The sequence below is a fragment of the Nothobranchius furzeri genome, chromosome 4 (assembly GCF_043380555.1).
Source record: "Nothobranchius furzeri strain GRZ-AD chromosome 4, NfurGRZ-RIMD1, whole genome shotgun sequence".
Taxonomy (NCBI): Eukaryota; Metazoa; Chordata; class Actinopteri; order Cyprinodontiformes; family Nothobranchiidae; genus Nothobranchius; species Nothobranchius furzeri.
The window spans coordinates 9,849,624-9,871,829 of NC_091744.1; the positions used below are offsets into that span (position 1 = coordinate 9,849,624).

Here is a 22,206-nt window from a genome sequence, read left to right on the forward strand (position 1 = left end):
TTGTTGATTTGCTCTTTGTAATTCACCCATTCCAAAGAGAACTCTTTGCAATGTCAGTGGTTCCGCACTGCGAGTCACATTTTTGACAACAGCTCTATTTTGTCCCACTGCACACCCAAATTAGTGGTAGATAAACCAATCCCCCAAATTCCACTCTGGTCATTTCACACATCAAACAATGCTGTAAGAAGGGATCTCAAGCTCACCTTAAAGACACCATGAGTAGTTAATCTCTGGAAATATTCATTGACATTTTTTTAAAATGAATAAAATGATGCCCAGCTGTGGAAAAATATTGTAACATACAACCATAAAAAATCAGGTCTAAAATACACATATGGCGACTCCAGGTGACGCCATATTTGACGCCATGTTTCCTTCTATGAGAACCCGTGAGGATAAAATGTATTTACTGATTTGTAACTGATTTGACCCTAATGGCCGTCCGTTGGTAAGGTCTTACTTGAACACAAAAATACTGTTTGCTTGCAATAATTTAGGTATGTACTGCCCCCTATTACCAGGGAAAATAAACATCATCGCTTTAAAGTGTTTGAAAGATCGAGGGCTTCATGCGTTTTTGATTCTGGAGTGAGCTCAGCCGCAGTCATTACAGACCACTCCTAATGACAGTTGGTGAGTCAGGTTTTAAACAATATTAGTGATATCGTTCATCAGAAAGAACATATGCCTTTTCACTCACCAGCTTTATTAGTTATGCCAACGTTATGCAAATCCAAACTGACTGTTGTGAGCATTTGCATTCTCACACAATGACCCTTATGGGAACATTTGAATCAGTACATTTGCAGTGGTCTCTAGTAGGAATGAATGCCTTGCAAAGGCTGATTCTCCATCTGGCCGGTGCGGAGACAGATAACGCCATTATGCGTAAGCGCAAGGGCTCTCTAAGAGGCTCACAGAGGGTGATGGAGACGTGCCCAAATTTTTAAATATCCATCAAAAGTGCCAGAGACCGCAAACTTGTGAATGGTCAGGATGCAGCTTCCTGTAAATTTTCAACAGCACCGTCATTGCCCTGTCAAAAAGTAAAAAGATATTTAGCAGCTGACCCGGAACAGATTGAAGAATGCGTGGCAGAAAAACGTCCAAAAATATGAACTTTTATTCACCCGTGACTGAAAGGGTTATAAAATACAGAGCAAACATTTTCCTTGTGGACAAAAATATCGAAATGTGGGTTTAGAGCATGATTTAGAGATAGCGACCGCACAAATGGGTGGAGGAGAATAAAGAACAAATTAATCCGCGCTATAAAATCTCTGAAACATATAAACACATTAGTAAATACACTATCATGGACCAGATACATGAGAGCAATGGTGGCATGATACCACAGAAAAGGGCTACGCCCTCTGTTGTCCTGGCGAGGAATAACTTTACAACACTCCCCAAGTGATGGAGAAGTCCGAGAGCAAAACATCTCTGTCAATGCATGTGCGTGTCTCCCTTGCGGAGCTGATGGAGAAGTATAAATCAGGCAGAAGTCATGCTCTGGGGGGAAAAAAGCCGCCTGTTTAGGCACAAAGAATTCAGCTGGAGGAGAAAGCAGCTTCGGACGACAGGGTTTGGAGTCTCAGTGGCCCAGTGGTAGAGTGTCCGCCCTGAGACTAGGACATCAGGGTTCGATTCCTGGTCCGGTCATACCAAAGACTTAAAATAATGGAACCCAATGCCTCCCTGCTTGGCAGTCAGCATTAAGGGGTTGGATTGGGGGTTACGCCGGGGACACACCGGCTGCCGAAGCACCGCGAAGCGCTGCAAAATGGGGACCGCCTTCATTCGGCGCCCTTGTTCTCCTATTCTGTAGACCACAAGGGCCGCAAAACACTGCGCGCGCCGACGCTCCAGCCCGTGCCGTGCAGCGATCGTTTCAGAGTCTGCTCTATTTGTTTTTGCGGGCCGCGGGTGAACCGCGTCAATTCTGGCAGGAAGTCAAACCTAGACACAAGAGGCAGGCCGGTAAATTTAACAAAATAAAGCATTTCAAAATACAATTCCGCAATATTCAACTGCATAAAAACCACACAAACACACACACACAGCAAACTTGTGTGTGTGACCACGTGAAGGGGGTGTGGTTTTGGGTGTCTTTCAACCGGAGCAAACAGGACAGAGAGGCAGAAAGTCGCAGGCCAGCTATTAACATTTGGTTCACACCATAGGTTCACACACACGTACAAACACACACACAAACTGCAAGGGGGAGTGGGGTGTAGAGGAAAAGAGCAGAGAAACGGCAGAGAGGAAATAGAGGACACCAAGTGGTTAAAAGAAAAACGACGGGGCGCGCCTCGACCGGAGCGGAGAAACAAGCGTCTGGTCTAAACTGAGGAGCAGCGAGCAGCGGCCGAATTTCGTGAGCGCTTCGCCTCCCAGCCATAGGCGTCATTTTAACCGGGGACGCTGGGGACATGTCCCCGGCAAAATTTGTGATTGGCAGCTGTGTCCCCCCCACTTTAAAAAAAGCCTGCTGATGAGGATTTTTGTTTTACCAGCTCAGATCTTATACCAGGGGTCGGCAACCTGTTCCCATCAAAGAGCCATTATTACCCGTTTCCCACAGTAAAGAAAACACTGGGAGCCACAGCGGCCGCAGCGTTGTGGGCGGGGCCTACCCTCAGACAGCAGAGAGCTGCTCACAACCAGGTGACAGCAGCCGGTACTGGTCGCTCGCATGGGCGTCTCACCCGTGGGGGATTCAACACCCACACTTTTCCAGCTGTTTTGCTCACCTCCACACCAGTCTGGTTTCTTTACGTCGCACTCACTCTGTTTGCCTCATCTCCTTCTTCACCTCCCGCTTCTGACAGCCGATGTCGGGTTTCCAGGAGAGCAGGAGAGGGAGGGACGGAAGAGCTCGACTGAATTCATAATTTTACATCTTGACATTAGCTGTACAAAGTCTGAGTTTGATAAATTGAAGAACAACAATTTGCAGAGGTTTATAACAGGCGCGACGCCAGGTTTTCATTTTTGGGTGGGCCACGGTAATTCTGGACGAACCTTAATAAGCAGAGACTTAGTGAAGCAGGCAGGTGCGCTGGAAAATTTAGTTTAAAAAGACATCATAAGTGTTTTCCCCCGTCATTTTTATTTATAAAATATGAAGTAAAAACTCACAATATATTTTTCATTCATTTGTCATTAATAAATAGTCTACACCTGTGCGTTAAGTGGACCATCTTCCAGTAAAATAAAGCATCCAGCCCACCTCTCCAAATGCGTAAAATGTGCATCAGCCGCTAGTTAGGCGCGCCGCGCGCGCCATCAGCTACGTCAGCCCAGACAAGAGCAGAGCAACTAGAGAAAGAATAGAGGATAATTGTGTCTGGATGTGGATGGAGATTACATTTTACAGCAGCCTGATCATCATTTAAATACGTAAACCATCACCTGGCTTCTAGTCTAATTTCTAGTCTAATTTCCTCAAACTCAACGGCAATAAAACTGAACTTCTTCTTGTTGGCACTAACTCCACCCTCTCAACATCTGACAGCTTTTCTTTAACTATTGACAGCGCCACAGTCTCCCCCTCACCTCATGTCAAGAGTCTGGGTGTCATTCTCAACAGCTCACTTTCTTTTCAGGCTCACATTAATAGCTTAATTCGGTCAGCATACTTCCATCTACGTTCCATAAACCGTCTCCGCCCCTCACTGACCCCTCACACTGTCGCCATTCTCGTCCACAGCCTCGTCACCTCCCGTATCGACTATTGCAATTCACTTCTTTATGGTCTTCCCAACAAACTCCTTCATAAACTGCAACTGGTCCAGAATTCAGCAGCCCGTATTATCACCAGAACCCCTTCCTTTCACCACATCACCCCGGTTCTCCAACAGCTTCACTGGCTCCCAGTTAAATTCAGGTCGATTTTCAAAATTCTCCTCCATACCTTCAAAGCAATCCACAACCTCTCTCCTCCATATATCTCAGACCTTATAAGTATTCACACCCCATCCCGTTCTCTCAGATCTTCTTCTTCCATCCATCTTGCGGTTCCTTCTGCCCGTCTCGCTACCATGGGGAGCAGAGCTTTCAGCCGCTCTGCTCCTCGACTCTGGAACTCACTTCCCCCAGACATCAGGAACGTCGACGGTTTTACCCTTTTCAAAACAAAACTCAAAACACACATGTTTAAATCTGCCTACAACCTCTGATTTTATTGAAATGTTTCTCTCTGTTTTTTCTTCTTTGGGTTTTATTATTGTTTTATTGTATTTTATTACGTGTTTTGTGTAAAGTGACCTTGGGTGTCCTGAAAGGCGCTTTTAAATAAAATGTATTATTATTATTATTATTATTAGTCCACGCTATCAGCATTATTTTAATTGGTGTGTGTGTGTGTGTGTGTGTGTGTGTGTGTGTGTGTGTGTGTGTGTGTGTGTGTGTGTGTGTGTGTGTGTTTTCCACTTCAAACACTGGTCTAACCAACCAGACCAGCGTGTCCAGTAACATATTAATGTTACACTTCATGTAGGCTAGGAACATTTCACCTGCCGTGGCCCGACCGCTTCTGCTCCACATAAACTTTGTGCGTAATCAAATGTCTCTACAGGTGTTTTATGAGCTGAAGAGCTATTCTGCCTCAGACTGGATGCGTAATGCGTCTCCATATTAGAGACGGGAACAAGCGCTGTTCAGCCAAAGTTTCATAATTTCATAAAAAGAACATTTTTCCAAGTGACATCCCTCAGAGAGACTGGGTTTCCAGAACGCTTCAGTGGGAGGAAATCTTGCCGCATGCACCGTGGTTCTGCGCTGCGCTGCGAACCCCTCAGATCTTCAGCCCACTGTCCACCGTGGGCGCTCCGAGCCGCGCTGAACACAGTGTCCAGCATAAAGCTCTGATGTTCTGATGGAAATCAAGTTACCTCTGCGATGTGCGTATTGATTAAAATGTCAGCTCATCCATGCGCATCAGTGTGCTTCGGGGTAATTCTTTCAAAACAACCAACATCCTTGAGTTTATCCGTCAATACGTGGCACAGTGGAGAAACGAGGACCCGGGCGGGATTCGATCCCCAGACTCCCGGGTGAGAGTCATACACTCTAACCAGTCAGCCAAAGGGACATCCTCTTGGCCAAGTAGCCAGGGCGCATTATCTATCGGGATACTGTGACAGGACTCACACTGCCACACCTGATTATGAAACTTTGGCTGAATAGTGCTTGTTCCTGTCTCCAATGTGGCGACGCATCCAGGAACCTGTCTGAGGAGAAGCCCAGAATCTGACATCCTCCAGCTCAGGAAGCGCCTATGATTACACACAAGCATGACGCGTCAACCCGGTCTCACAGTAAGACCGGGTTGGACCTGTTCAGGTTTACGCAGACAATCTTTACATTTAGAATTGGCATACAGATGTAAAATTAATGCAGTAAAATATAAAGCTTTTAATTTAAATATCCATTCATTATTTTACAAGCACAGAGAGCCGCATCAGATGGATGGAAGAGCCGCATGCGGCTCCAGAGCCGCCGACCCCTGTGCTAGCCTACTTTATTGTCCCCAGCAATTTTTAAACCCCACTCAAGTGTATGGTTATTGTCCCCAGCAATTCTGAAAACAAACTGACGCCCTTGCTCCCAGCACTTCGCAGCGCTTCGGCGGCCGGTGTGTCCCCGGCGTTAAACCACCAAATGGTTCCAAAGCACCAAAGTGCAGCTGTGTCTGCAGCTTACCGCTCCCCCAGGTGATGGGGCAAATGCGGATAACAAATTTCGCACACACATCAGTGTGTGTGAGAACTAGTGGGACTTTAATTTTAACTTTATTTTCTGATTTTTGGACATCTGGCCTCTGACTGGCACAGCAACTGTACTCTACCACTGATTTGCAACATTTACGTTTTATCTTCGCAAATTACAGAATCCTGAATGAGTTCTGCTGTGTGGTGGAGTTGTTAATGCTTACGGTTAGCTTCTACTAGCCGAGACATTCTCAGCTGTCTCCTGGATGCTAAACTAATAGCAGCCTTCTCCATATGTCATCCATATGCAAGTCAATATGGGTGAGTCCATGAATGTTAAGTGACAGTGTGACATAGATCTGTCAGGAATTTCAAATCCTAGCATTTCATCATCTATTGTCTATCAGAAGCTAATGCAGGAGTGTAGGACAATATTTTCATGTTCAGTCTGCATGAAAAACTTGGAGTGAAAAATATAACCAAAAGTAAGATTTAAAAAAAAAATCAGTGTTCCACACCATTAAAAATTTCTATGTATTCCCTTTAGATCTGGCACAGCATTTTAACACATCCTGACCACCACCTTGTTGGGTTGTTCTGGTCAGTTCACACGCTGAACTATGTACCTGTGCTACACTACAAACAAAACCAAAGCCGGACTAGTCTCACATGTGGACACAGTTCCAACCTGTAAACTCCTAAAGTAAACAGGATGTGACTTAAGGGCTGAGGAGAATGGTAGTGACCAGAAGCGAGAGTTGGCTTAAGGAGTGCTTCATAAGACTCTACATTGTTTCTTATTCATTTCAGGTAAAAATACCCATAAAAATGAAAATCCTGAACCGAAACAAACGCCTGAAAGTATAGAAACGAAGGCTTTTTTTCTTTTGATTGAAATTAACCCAGTAATTACCACACAGGATGGGGACCAGGCCTGCCGCTGGATTGACGAGTGTTTTGCTTCAGCTTTATCACGCTCCAATTCACCTGTCCCCACGAGGCTCAGCATGCACCTCGGTGGTATGCGGTTGGCCTTTCCAGCTTCTGGAGTTGTCAGCTATGTGTATAAACTCCAGAGGAAGCCTGCTTCTAATCATAGCAATCACTCATCTGAAAGGAGCATGCTTCTCTTTAAAGGATGTCTGTATTTGGCTAAATTCGGCATTTTCAATTTATTGTAATTATAAGTGATTTGTCTGAAATGGCTTAAAAGCTTTAACGGATTTAAGAGAACTAACAATTTACACTGCCAAGCTATGTTGTGCTACAGTATACACACAACTAACCAAAAAGTCTAAGAATGACTGTTTATTTTTTATTTTAACTTGCCTGAATGACTTTGCTGAATAAATTGCTGCCTTGCTTGAGCAGTTACTAAATGCTGGGTAGGAGAACCGAGACAAGCAGTGAAAAGCGACACAGAACTCCACTTTCACAGCTTATATCCTACACACAGGCTCGGATGCAGCCACGTGAAACCCTACAGAGTGTGACTGACAAGTCCAGAGATTAAACTGATTATTGGCTGTTGCTGGAAAAAATAAATAAAATCAAAGTCTGAACTCATGTTGGTCCAAGAAGACATAAGCAGAAAAATGTAAATAACAGTTTACAGCTGAATGAGGGAGTCACAACCCTTCGTGTTGTAGATAAATAAAGACATGTTTTGCTTTCTCTTTGGATGTTATCATGGAGCTTTCAGCTGATTTCAGCTTGTCTTAGTTGCAGAAATTTAAGTTGGGTTTGTCCGATGGAGTTTGACCAAAGTGTGGGTATTTATTTCTCTTATGCATTAGACTCATTTTTCTGTTATCAATCAGTACTTTCTGAAAAAAGAATCCAATTGTTTGGATCACAATTTACTTTTAAGAGCATATAAATAAATACAAGGAAAACTTATTTTTGGTTTGTTTTCAGTTGAGTCCATTTACCTTCATATGGCACCAGTTCATAAGGGTTGTTTTCATTTCTATGGAAGATAAGCAAAGATAAAAGGGTTTCAGGGCAGCAAAGGGAGGACACGTCTTCAATACATCCTCCAGCAGTCTACCACGGGATAAGGCAGGATAACACAAGCTAATTCTAAATATAAGATTAATCCAAAAGAAATGTTTTGGTCTTAAAAGTGGACAGGGTTGATAAAAAATGGAAGCTGGTTGGACAAGAGAAATAAAAGCACAGCTCTGTCAGAAAAAAAGGAGCTGACATCCATGCGCTGCAGTCTGGTTCCAGCATGTTTTAGGTCATGAACACAGCTGATTAGTACGATTTAGTGAATCACTCCTGTAGACACTAAGGAAGGCTGGGCAACATTTCAACTGTTAGATTAAGGTATTTAAAAGATAAACACAGTGAGGGGATACGTTTTGCTTTCGGTTCAACAAACAGACACAAGGGAGTGCTAAAAGCAAGCCAAAACTCCTTTTTTTTTTGTTTGCAAGCAAAAACTGCCTAGTTCCTCTTTTAAAAACACATGTTGAGAAAGCATGGGACAACACAATCTAGGATGAAGCTTGATCTTCCAGATGTTTGCATGATAGGAAAAAAACCCAAAAAGAAAATAAAATTCTTATTTTTACAAAGGGTCAGTGAAGTGATGCTCCCATCAGAACTCTGTCAGCAGCATTTTTGGATCAGCTGGAGGCATTTTAGTTTTTAATGCTCATTGTTTTGATTTTTCCATAGTTGATATTTATACGAACACATTTGTGCAGTACATGCAACTTTTAAACAGTTTGAACACATAGTGGAGCTGCCAGCTGTATTGTCCGGATATACACTTGCAAGAGATTATAGGTAAAGATTTCTATTTATTATTATGACTGAATGATTATTTTATTTTCTTGAAATGCTCAAAAAGTGGTTTATGGGTTCATATATTTAAAAACAAGGTGTTTAAATGTATTTTGGGTGTTAAAATGGCACGAACTGCATCACATTTTGCTCCTTGAATTGAAGTAGAAAATGTGCGCCACCTAGTGGAGATAATGGTTATAGACCCCTCTCCCTGTACTTGTGGGTTGCATAAACTCCATTGTTAATTGTTTGAGTCTTCTGACCTACGCCATTGAATCACGTGACCGCGGGCGCGCTTGCCTGTAAATAACGATCAAACAAACAAATGAAACACTTTGTAGGAGATTAAGAACGGAGGAGCTGTTGTGAAAAGGTCAGTGAGACGTCACGTGAGTTCCCTTTATTTACTTGTTTGTTTCGAACACCGCACTCAGAAACCGGTGCCCTATTTCCACACTCTCTCCGTCTACCTGCGCGGTGAGCCCCTCCTCCCCCCTTCCTCGTTGCGGTAGGAGGGTCCATGTGCACAGGATGACGTCGCTCTGACTGCAAGTCCGACCGACTCCTCCGTTTGTTTTTATTACTCTTTTATTTTGTTTGTTTGTTTGTTTTTGTAAATGCACCACCCCCCATCCTCCTCCTCCTCTCCAGATCTGCGCGACCTGACAGCCCTCATGTGAGATTATGTGTCGCTGTCGGCCGGACCCATTGCTGTGGCTCGTCCTGGTTAGGAGCAGCAGCTCGCTGTGTGGAGGATTACTAGTGATAATGCGCAGCAGACTTCTCCTCCAGTGTGTCTAGCTGTCAAACTGACAGCTCTGTGTTGGAAACAGTAGACGGAGCACATTTCCTCATATTTATTCACTTAGTTTGACCTGTCTTGTTTTTTCCCCCCTCTTGGATTAACGCTACCCAGCAACACAGCCACCTGACAACTCTGAATGTCGTAATTAAGGTAAGGTAAAGGACTGAGCTCGGTGTTTCTCTGTGCGTTTTAATTTCGCGCTGTCTCCAGAAGATAAAGCTTCGTGCAAACTCTTGACTTTCCCTCTGTGATAATAAATTATAGAGAAAAAAATCAAGTTGTGATGCAAAACTCGCTCAGAAGTTTAATCGAACTGCGTAAAAAACGCACAGAAATCATACTTTTTAATAGATTTTCAGGTTTCTGCAACAATCTAAAGATACGGTGTGGAATTTATTGATGCTCAAAAGTGAGTTAAGGGGTTTCTGTCGATGTGCTCGGGTCAGTTTCGCTTTAAAACCTGCACAAAAAAGAACTTCAGCTGCATGAAATTTTAAGCTCTTGCTTTAATTTCTGCGCAAAAAATGGACAAGTATAGACTTGTATAGAGGCAACTGCTTCATATGGTGGTATAACCAAAACACCATCAGTTTTATTATATATGTATAAATATGTCTATTAGCAACCTTAAGGGTTATAAAAAGAGAATGGAGGACGGATGTTTATCAGCTACTCTGCACATGTGCAGTGGTGGGAATTTAGTTTTCAGCTGGACTCACTTTAACTCTTTGCTCTGAGGCTCGAAGTGTGCACTGAAGCATGCATGATCTGAGTGCAAAAACCACCTTAAAGTGACGCTTTGTTGTTGCAAACAAGGCTAATCTGTGGAATTGTTGCGTATCTCGCTTTGACGCTTGTGCGCCTCAAACATTTTATGTTGTGTCGGCGTCGCTGCTCGGTCGTGGTGGCAAGAGGCAGTAACTATTGAGTGGCAGCTTTCTGTCCAATCCCTGACTGGCCTGATGGAGCTGATGGATTTCTGACTCAGCTGTCCAATAGAGGCGCAGATGAGGTGGGCTTTCAGACAACGACAAGGGCCCAAGCGACATCACATGGGGAAGTTAACCCTTTACAAGGTGGTTTTGTTAATTACTGAACTGCACATAGGGAAAAATAAGGTCCCAACTTGGAAATGAATGCACGTCATGCGTTTTTCAGCCTTATCTTTTACCCTCACACATCTGATAATTATTATTTCTAAAACCATAATTGATTGTGCTGAATTAATGTTGCATCAGCCATCTTGTCATATACACAGATGTATCTTAGCTAATGATACTTTTCTTGTTTTGATGCCTACTAGATGAATCAATGAGTGAGAAATGGAGACTAAAGGGTACCAAAGCTTTTTCGATGGCGGCGACTCTGAGAATAAATGGTCTCAATCCCCCAGCACCATGGAGTACTGCCGCAGCACTGAGGATTCGAGTCTGACCAGCAGCGATATCCTGATGGACATGGTCAACGTCAGCTGCCCTGCTGGAAGCCCGACTGCTGACATTAAAGACAATAAGACCAAGAAGCAGGAGCAGCCAATGCCCCAACTCAGCCAGAACCAGCCATTTGTTCTCCCACACTTCAACAATTCCCTGCTTGGTCATAAGCGGGAAATGGACTCCAAGGAACTTTCCAAGACTGTGGCTGAGTCGATGGGCCTGTATATGAACGCTGCCAGGGAGGCTGACTTTGCTTTTAGCCAACACGGAGGCAGCACAGGAAAGCTTTATCCTGCTTGTGGACGACCTCTAGAAGAAAACCAATGTGGCTCCAAAAAGAGCTCTAAGTCACAGGCGTTTGGTTTCCAGCAGACTAGCACCAATCCCAGAGAATGCACCACTGGGACTCCAGTTAGCTCAGCATCTATGCTTGCTTCCTCTCTGTCCTGCAGTCCCAAAACCTCCAGCTGCATTTCCAGCCCTGGAGGGAGTAACAATATGGTGTCGTCTACCACCAGTCCTCCCACATGCTTTGGACCACTATGCTCCTCTGCCAGTAGTCCTGGAAGCCAGACTTCATGCGCAGCAACTCTGGCCAACATCAAGCGGAGGAATTCAGCCACGTGTAGCCCTGTGGAGTCCAGCACAGTTGGGTCACCGCCACTCACCAGCCCCCTTAATGTCATGAGGTCCCCCATGTCCAGCCCTCAGAGCATGAGCAGTGTGAGATCTCCATCTTGCAGCACAACGTGCAACATTAGGTCATCGGTTTCAAGCCCTACAGGTGTCAGCTGTACGGGCACAGCCAATAACAGTAGACCCTCCATCTCCAGTCCTGCCACAGGGGGCCCTATGTCTATCAGCAGTCCAGAGAATCCCTCCTCTACTGGGTTTCCGGTGTCTAGTCCTGCTGGTGGACTGGGTTTAGTGCAGAATGACACTAACAGCCCAGAAGCAGCAGGGATAGCTAAAGACACGGACTTCAAGAGCTTTGAGTTCCCCAAAGTAGAGATGGTGGATGGGGAAGTGTTCAGCGTTGGTTTAGACCAGATGGGCATGGTGAAGTACATTAAGAATGAGCCTGGAACGGACTTCAGGAGCATGTGTTTAGGCAGCTCCAATTGTAACACAAGCTGCACACCTTTTGTCACACAGATCAAGACTGAACCAAACAAAAACGAAGAGTGTATGAATCAGCAGCCCTATGGTGAGCAGTCACCATCTCTTGGTCTCTTCCCTGCTTCTGAGACAACATATCTGTCCCTGAGGAATAACATCGATGAATACAGTCTTTCTGGGATCTTGGGACCCCCTGTGTCCTCTGTGAATGGGAACTATGAGGCCGACATGTTTTCCAGCATCATGTCTAAAGGGGTTAAGCAGGAGTCCACCGATGGCAGCTATTACCAGGAGAATAACAGCATGTCAGCATCCGCCATTGTTGGAGTTAATTCCGGAGGACACTCGTTCCATTACCAGATTGGAGCGCAGGGAACAATGTCATTCACCCGGCACAATGTCAGGGACCAGTCCAACCCATTGTTGAATCTAATTTCACCTGTGACGGCATTAATGGAGTCGTGGAAATCTCGACCAGGCATGTCACAGGGGTCTCTATCGAGCAGAGGTGAGGGATACTCGGGCCAGAACTGCATCACTGACAGCATTTCCAGGTAAGAGAAAACATGTGTAGTTAGCCCCTCTCTTTGATGATTCAGTGTATTAATCTAAATTTAGTCAGAAAGACAAAAAAATAACCACACCAGGTCTTAGAAAGGGTTGGCTGTTTGCTGTGGGAATTAAAGAACAGGGCTTGGGTCAAAGTTGTTGCAGCATCATAGCAAAACATTTTCTGTTTACATAGTATCACCTCGTGGTCTACTGCAAATCAGAGGCAAAGTTTAGCTCCTATCAAATAACAGCATTTATTGGTTTGTTATCGGGGTTTTTCACTAACACTTTGTCTAAATCAAATATCTGTGTTTTTATAGGTTCTAGCTATTGGAAGCATCATAACCTATGAATGATTGATCATTACACAATTATGTTTCCAAACTAGTGAACCTGGCAGCTTATTTTATGAGCGTGGCAGATGAAAAAACATTCCTGGTGGTGGGTGGGGTGTCAGTAACTGTTACCAGTTTGGAAAGTGGATCTTAGCTGCAGTTGTTGTGTGCCAGCAAATGTCTGGTCCACTTGCATTTTAGAGTATTATCAAAGTGATTAACCAGGGTTAATTTTAAAGCAATAATCTGGATCATAAAACACGATAATTTTGTTGATGTATTTTAGCAGTAGTTGCATCACTTCATTTCTAATAAAATTGGGTTTTGTGGTTCAGTGAGGAGTTTTAAATTAAAGGAGTGATTGACTGAAAAAAAAAGAATGATCATAATTGGTTACTCTGGGTTTTTAATGCAGGCAGAACATGAAAACATTAATCATCTGGTTTTATCGATATTTCTTCTTCTTGTCGTTTTATCCTTGAAATCTAATTATATGCCTCATGTCTGAATTTGATTCTTTTTGTAGCACGTATGGGGAATATAAGGAGTTATGTTATTCACATATTTTAGCTATCCTTGTTTTTAATTCTTATTTTGTATGTTTTAACCTTGTTTTAAATAGTAATGTCTGTTCCTTATGTACATGGGACTACGGATGGAAACTAGCTTTGCTAATTCTGGTATATTTACGTCTTGTATGTTCAGTAATATGCATTGTCCCGTTAAAATAAATAAATTCAAATTCAAATAAAAAAAATTCAAAATGGTCTCCTACACCTAACTCCTGCATTAGCTTCTGATAGGGAGCCTAGATCTCCTCCCTTTCCGGTCGGCTCATGGGTCCCCAGAAGAATGAATAAATGAATGCAAGTCAAAGGGGCGATAAGAGCTATTTTCTAATCTGCTTTGCCTTACACCATGGATCACACAGATGTTGTACTTCCATTTAAATGAAACGTAATGATGTGTGTTTCGACCACGCCTGTCACGTACTTTGAGATTTATCAGCTTGTAGACATTTATTATTGCTATAATTACAAATTAGACATTGTTACTTCACAAATATGGCGTCACCACACAATCTACTTTCCCCTAGTGTAGCTGCTACTCACCACATAGCCAGATTTATGGTGGTTTGTTCCTCCTGGATGACGGATTTGTTTGCTAAACTTACAGCCAATTTCCTCTGCTTTTCTCTGTGTCTGGTTCAGTGACGTCAATTTAGTGATGTTCATTTGTAGTCCTGGACGCATTTTCACACAAAACCTAAAATAACGTTAGCCCCACCCTTTCAAAAATAAGCACTTTCTTGTATCAATGTGTCTTTAAAATTCACAGATATCCTATGTGAAATCCATGGCACATAACAAACGGGATTGGAAAGTAGCGTTTTTAGACCCATTTACTTGCATGGTCCAAAAGTAGATGGGCGTGACTTGGGCTCCCCTTAGAAAATAGACGATGAAAATCTAGGATTTGAAAAGCCTGACAGATCTACATCATACTGTGAATTGGACTTGACTCACGACAGGGAAGGTTGTCGTTGTGTTGGTGTCCAAAATCAGCAAAGAACGTCTCTTTCAACCGAAGCTAACTGCTAGCATTAGCAACTCAAACACATGGCAGAAGCTCCTTTAGGCTTATTTGTGGAGATAAAACATTCAGATCCCCAAACAAGCAGTTAGTGGTAGAGTTGCATTGCTTTTATCCAATTCGAGGCCTAAATATCAGGAAATAACTCAACATCGTCCCGTTCAAAGCACAGCTCTGATGTCATATGGGGTTTGGGCTTTTTTGTGCCCTGAGTGCTGCCTGCAAGGCATTCATTGCTAGTAGAGCGCACTGCAAATGTATTGCTTAAACATGTTAACAACTCCTTTAAAGTCTCTTTCCGGAGTTTTTCTTTTATCCGATGGCACCATCTAGTGGCTGAAAAGTATATCTCCCAAGTAATTTCTCTTTCCGTTTTTCAAGAGGGCGACTTTACGTTTCTTGTTTATTTATGTCCATCTGTAGCCGACAAACAGAGTTAAAACACGTTGTTTTACGAGTAGTATTCTCATGTCATGTTGTGTTCTCATATATTTATATTTTAGAGACTTACTTGTCTGGGAAAAGTTCATCAACTCTGCATCAGCTGAGATACTCCTTAAATTTGAAGCATGTGAGCGGCAGTCTAACGCTATTCAGTTTCCTATTGTACGGAGCTCTGCAGAGCGGGGGGTGAGCTTAGCAAAAAATAAAAAAGACGTATCGCTTACATTTTATCACAGTACATGATAAGATAATCACTTTTATGGGTTTCTGAAAAATCATACATAACTTCTGAAAGTGGAAAACTCCGGAAAGATACTTTAATATGACTATCACTGGCCCATCAATAGGGTGCGAAGAAGACAATCTTTCGTGATTTGGAAACAAATAATAATTTCTTGTTGATAAAAACCCGGATGCTACAAGCACTACAAGCGCTGTCTCTATGTGCTTCTGTAGGATGCAGTTGTGTAATTAGTCCCAACTGAGTTCATCATTGTGGTGTCTCACTAAATTGGAGATTTACCAGTTGGATCTAACATTTTCCTTCACCTTTTTCTGATTGCTTTTGCTTTTTATTAATTAAGGTGAAGGAAAATGACTTGCTGTGCTCAGCCACTGTTGAATTTAGAAGTGTGATTGACAGAAAGTCCGACTCCTTCAGTGTTTTATCCCTACATTTAAACTTGGACTTCACCAGCCATCTCTTCTGCTGTGGCTTTTATCTTCTGCAACTGATTTGTTGGTTTTTACTTCAGCATTGTTGCTATGAATTTAATTAGGTACTGTTACTGTGAAGAACAGAAACTAAGATAATGGCAGAAACCAAATCTCCACATGTTGTAACTGTGTATGTGAAAGCAGCTAGGGTTAGCATCGCAACACGGCTAACAGCTAAAGAGTAAAAATAAAAAATCGCAGTTCAAAATTGCCATGGCGCCTTACATGAAAATTAAAGCAGTGACTTGCTGTGAGATTGACTGGTTTATTGATTTTGACCATAGGTAGGTAGGTAGTTACGGTATTATTGGGTTTCAAAGCTCTTGTAACTGAGACACTGGTGATCATTTGCCTTTGGTAATGAGTGTCTGTGATTTAATGACCCTCTTACTGCAAAAGCAGTAGAAAGTCAGAAAGAATGACTGATTTTGGTCTTCTCATAAACGGGCATGTCAGTATTTTGGATTTTTTTTTTTCAAAAAAACTCTAGATGTGACAGCTAGATAATCAGATGTGTTAATTATCATAAAAAAACACTTGTCTATTATTGATCATTTTATTTTATGTCCCTAACATGTCTGTTATGAACAAACAACTCGGTGCCGGCTCAGTCTGGGTTTATTTATAAAACACGTCACCTTATCACGATTTTTCTATCCTTTCAGTTTGACATGTTTATTCAGCTTTATATGTTCGCTGCACACTTGTCTAGAGAGTAGTTACTCCGCCTCTGTGTTTGTGCATGTGCCATAACAAGGCCTGTGGCTCTGTGGAGACCGATGCAGCCCCGTTACCTTGGAGGCTAACCCATTTGGCAGGAGCCAAAGCGATGTTGACGGGATCACTGCCACCTTGGTCCTAATGAGATCCAGCTTAGCCCTAATGTCAGACAGGATGACAGGAAGAGGTGGGCTGCATGGCAGCGGTGTAGTAAAGGCAGGGAGGCAGACAAACCTAAAAAATTTGTATGAATATATATATATATATATATATATATATATATATATATATGTGTGTGTGTGTGTGTGTATAAGTATATGGCATCACCACACAATCTACCACAATGCATCTATGATACACACAAACATATACCATATATAGATCCAGATATGTCACTGGTAGGAAGCAGAAACATTTTTTGTGTGTGTGCATGGTTGCTGCTTACTTTCAGGGACTTGTCACATCAGTAGTGACAGCTGGTCTTGGTTTAAATGTCTTGATACGACTTGTCCAGGATTTTAAAGGACAGGGAAGTCTGTGGTACTGTCCAGCTTTTGATTACACAACACCCTGTTCCTACACCCATAGGGAGGAATATCCAGCAATCAATAAAAGCACAACTAGAACTCTTCTTCCACTGAGGCTTTGGATGACAGAGTGTTAAATCCCCTGACTCGTCTTTTTCTTCTGACTTTGGCTTCCTCTGTTAAGGATTTAATTAAACATGCTTTTTTTTCTGAGCAGCCTGGATTATAAAACGTTTTAAGTTGTACTTGCAATAAAAAAAATAAGATGGAGGAAAAGGGGAAAACTTTTGTAAAATAGTTAATTTAGGGATATATTTAAATGAAAGTAGATGCAAATGAAACATTAAATTGATTATAGAAGATTGCATGGTGACTGTATCTACTGTGTCTACATTGCATGGATCTGAAAACAGTTGTGGTACAGTTTAAACAGGCCACATCAAGATCAAAGATCTGAATTATATTTTTTACTGCCCGATCCAATCTCTAAGCTCTACTTCATCAGACATCTGCTTCCGTATTCCTTGTAACGTTTCTGCTATTCCACCCTGAGCTGAAAAATCCTAAAATCCTGAATTCTAGTTTTCTCATTAAAACTTTTCACCTCTCTTCTAGCCATGGAAACACAAGCGTCTTACGATGGATTGGCAGTTTCCTTGCTTTTTTGCCTGTAACCAAATTCTGTAACTTGACATCGAGAGGAAGCCGCCGATTCGAGCGAGGGGGGAAAAAAATGCTTCACGCTGGACTTTATCCAACTCTCAATGTTCTGCAGAGGGATGAAAAGACATACTCCTGAGAGAACACTAATAGGGCTCTAATTGTATGTTCCTCCACTAAATTAATGGATGGAAATGATTAGATTAATTCAGACACTGCTGGATACTAATATCCAATTAAATCCCAACACCAGGCATGCACAGGGGCTCCCGGTGCATCATGGGTTCTTGACTATAAAGCGGACAGATGCTTCTTTCAGTTTTTCGAAGGATGTTACAGGTGAAGGGGCTGAGAAATGACTTTGGGTCAGTAGACCTAACACTGTGGCAACGATGCTGTCTTGAATGCAAGTGCTTTAATTATTCACGTTCCTTTGTGGGCTGGTGAATATTTAATTATATAGTAGTAATTAAGTGGTGAATGCTCACTTCACTCGGCTAAACTTCTCAAGAACTTAGCTTGCAAACTTGAAGTGATGGGTAGACTTTTTAGTTGTTTGCTTTTTGTTGCTCTTCTGAGCCTAAAGTTTCAAGTTGATACGACTTTCACTCTATAAAGACAATAAAGTCACCTGGTAGCTGATTATAAGTATTTCCATGCACTCGTAAGAAAATTGCATTTATAAATAAAATAATTGTCTCACTGCTGTACTTTGTGTTGGTAAAAATAATGCATCTTGGAGGGCAGAAACAATTTATATTTAATAAAGGCAATGGGACTGAGTTTATTGAGGATGGATGCTGCCAAGTGTTCAGTTAGCAGACTGTTACGGTCATTTTCAAGAGGAACGAAGCGCCTTATGTTCCACTAATAGCTGTAATATTATAACTTTGTATGGGAAATGGAAGGCCTGCTTCTGTATGTATCACAAGAAACAAAATTGACCCTTATGTGCAAAACAGTGAATTGAATAATTCAGCATTAAAAGCCTAGCATTCCTTGAAGGAATTCACATCAACTGTTGGGTTTCATGTCAGAATTAAACACTGACAGCATCTCATCCATATTGATGGAGGATATTTATGTCGGTTAAAGCAGCAATCAGGAGTGTTCCCTCTTTCAGGAATTATGTATGATTTTTAAAAATAAATCTGCAAAAGACAGTCTTACTGTGATATACATAATTTTTTTTTACTTTTCCTAGTCTGCCCCCTGTCCCGTAGAACCACAGTGCAATTTGAATTGAGTGCCGCTCATCATTAGCCATTAGAGTTCCACATCCATTAACATACAAATGTCAATAACGGAGTGTGTGCGAAAATTTGCTTTCAGGCTTCAGTAAGGAAGCTGCGGCACGTGACCTGTGGGGTCACGACCAACCCCAGAATAATGTGAGAATATTAATTATAAAACAATGTGTTTTAGCTCTGATGGCCAGGTAGCGGTGTGTGCTCACAAACGAGATGTTGCTTCCAGCCATGATGGTGAAAGTAGCGAGAGGGGCTTATGTTTACAGAGCATTTATTCTGCCTCTTTATGATGCCTTCTGAGAAAAAAACTCCAGATTTCCACTTTAGGTATTAAAACAACATTCACCGCAATATAACAAAAAAAAAAAAGATTTTTTTTTAGCACTCAGATTTAGTCTTAAATGCTTCAGTTGAATATCTGAAGAGTAAACTGTGTTCCTGATGATGTTCTTTTTGGACTCTGGTAGTTAGTACTAAAGTTGGAGTGGTAGCAGCCGGCTGTTTCTCCTTCTCTGATATTATTGAGCAGAGAACCTGTCACACCAGTGGTGTTCTTTTGCTAAATACACGAGTCCGTAATAAATGAAGGACCCAGGTAAATGCGGAGGCGCGGTGGTTCAGTGAGACAGACAACCTGATGGTCCAAATGATGGTTTTGGACAGAGCCGTGTTATTGGCTGAGATTTTTAGACAAATGCAAAGGAACCACTTCATTTTTTTCTTATCTCCACCATATATTTATAACCATACTATTTTAGAACGTTAAGAGGCATGAAAAAGTGTTTTAAGCTAGCTTGATTTGCCATTTTAGCTTTAAAGGCAAATTCTGTAAGTAAGATGTTGCAAAATGTGTTACTCTTTCAGTGTTTGTTGGTTATGATAGTTACAAACTACAATATCAAATCTTAAAATAATATATATGTAAAAGTTTGTGTTTGCTAACGTATGCTAGCTTTGGTGGCCATCTCAAATTTAATCCAGTTTCAATTTACGTCCAGTGATGCTCATCATGAAAGTCTTGGTTCATAAGAAATTCTGCCATCATTTCAGACAAAAAAGTATGCCTACACACACACACACACACACACACACACACACACACACACACACACACACACACACACACACACACACACACACACACACACACACACACACAGAGAGAAACCTTTCCTATTACATAAAGCCTTCAGTAGAACTGTTCACTTCTGTCTTCAGGGTAGCCCATTGTGGACGGGTGTGGGTGGTTTGGAAGGAGTCATCAATAGTGAGAGTTAGTCCAACAGTCAGCAGCTACCCAGGTTTAAAATGTTGTTGTTGAGCTTGTTTTGAGTCTCATGTTGCTGCTCCAAAGAAGTAGCTTTATATTTCCATTCAATAATTAATAGCTGCCTAATAGATTTATAGACTTGTGTAAAAGCAGTTTCCTTCTGCCGTTGTGTCTTGCAGACCAACAAATAAACATCCGTTGGTATTGTGGATATCTCCCGTTTGATCAGAGTGATTGATGGAGTTTGTTGTCTCAAAAGCTGCAGCCTCGTATCAGAGTTTTATTATAGGGAGCTTAATCAAATTCTTGAAGCATTTTCAACACACAAAAGGCTTGATGAAACCTTACTGATCTACTACAGGAGTTAAATGCTCACCCCGTAATCAGAAGGTTGCAGGTTTGAGCCCCGCTAAGTCCATTGCTGTTGTTGTGTTCTTGGGCAAGACACTTAACCCCCCTTGCCTGTTGGTGGTGGTCTGAGGGACCGGTGGCGCCTGTGAACGGCAGACTCGCCTCTGTCAATGCGCCCCAGGACAGCTGTGGCTACAATGTAGCTCATCACCACCAGGGTGTGAATGAGTGTGTGAGTGGGTGAATGACTGATTGTGTTGTAAAGCACTTTGGGGGTTCCAGGGCTTTAGAAGGCACTTTATCAAATACAGGCTGATATTGGTTTTTCTTTTGCCAATACCAATGCTGATATATACTGTCGATTATTTCGGGTCTATTTTTATAGCCGATATCTAAACATTTTCCACCTTATTTTCATGCTAAAAATGTTATCAGTGCACAAAACCTCTGAAGCTGAATCATGACTTTAAAAGGCACATACACACATACACACATACATACATACATACATACATACATACATACATACATACATACATACATACATACATACACACATAGGGATGGGTACCTTTGACATTTGAATCGATCCGGTACTAATTCCCGGTACCTAGGAATCGATACCGGTACTTAACGGTACCAATTTTCGATACTTTTGAGTGTTTATTATTTTAATTCTCTTTTATAATTAAATATATATTTTTCTCAATATATAACAATATTTGATAAATACCATGATAAATAACATTCAACTGTTTGTATTTTAACATCGTCCTTGTAGTTTTATAAGCTGATAATTAAACTGAAGCAAACATCTTTACTGTGAACTAAATTTACTGTGTATCTTCATTCCTTTTACCGTCTTTTTTCATTTGATTTTTCCTACTGGGAAGTTAGAATTTCCGAGGAGAAAGCGAACGCACCATTAGCTGATAACAACGGTGGCAATGGAAGCTAACATATCAAGCTAACGTTATCTTTAACAGTTTATTTAGCTGCTGGAGCAGATTAAAACAATGATGCCTCACACTTAGATCGTTGTCGCTGGTTTCATCTTCACCCAATCACCCGTCGCATTTAGTAAAGTGAAGCCAAACTTTAGAGCGCGTTCATGTTCTAGTCGGAAATTCGGAGTTCCGAGGAGAAAGTGAATGCACCATTAGCGAAACGGAAGCTAACATATCAAGGTATCTTAAACATTTTATTTACCTACCGGAGCAGATTAAGATGAGGATGTCTCACTTAGATCGTTGTCTGTCGCTGGTTTCATTATCACCCAGTTACCCATCACATTTAGTGAAGTGGACCCAAGCGTTAGCGTGCGTTCTTTCTACCATGCTGCTCTGTTTACAACTCGCTCGCAGGGACCGACAACATAACGCTCTTGCGCATGCGCAGCTGTCTAGGCAAGTTCTCATTATGAAGGACGGGTACTGAAACGAGGCACCGTTTCAAATGACGTGAATCGGTGCTCAGTCGGTACTGTGGAATTCGGTCGGTACCTTAAAAAGTACCGAATTCGGTACCCATCCCTATACACACATACATACATACATACATACATACATACATACATACTGTACATACATACATACATACATACATACATACATACTGTACATACATACATACATACATACATACATACATACATGTTATTTTTTTCTTAATAATGACAAATGTGGTGTTAAAGGTAAAGCCAGAACAAAATGACTCTAGTGGCTGGCTGCAGTTAAAGTCCCTCACCCTCCAGTGAGAAAATGAAAGTTGAAATCCATGGAACATGTATAGAATTTTTTTCCAGGTGTTTATTTCTGTTGTTTCGTATGATTCTCACCTGCTGTATGCTTGATTGGGCCTAAATCACACTCTGATGGTGCCTATGAAATCACAGCTTCACATTGTAACTTTTCA

The 22,206-nt window shown here is 41.9% G+C and overlaps 1 protein-coding gene across 3 annotated transcripts in view; it reads left to right on the forward strand.

The window, feature by feature from the left end:
* The first annotated feature begins 8,788 nt into the window (after positions 1–8,788).
* nr3c2 (nuclear receptor subfamily 3, group C, member 2) overlaps positions 8,789–22,206 on the forward strand; it is a 150,913-nt gene continuing 137,495 nt past the window's right edge. For 2 of the 3 annotated variants that reach the window (XM_054743648.2, XM_070550072.1), the window contains exons 1-2: positions 9,250–9,468; positions 10,622–12,427. In XM_054743648.2, the coding sequence (XP_054599623.1) occupies positions 10,641–12,427 (1,787 nt within the window). In that variant the 5' untranslated portion in view covers positions 9,250–9,468; positions 10,622–10,640. Of the gene's footprint in view, positions 8,887–9,249; positions 9,469–10,621; positions 12,428–22,206 lie in introns of those variants that run through there. The other variant, XM_070550071.1, reaches the window with a different exon arrangement.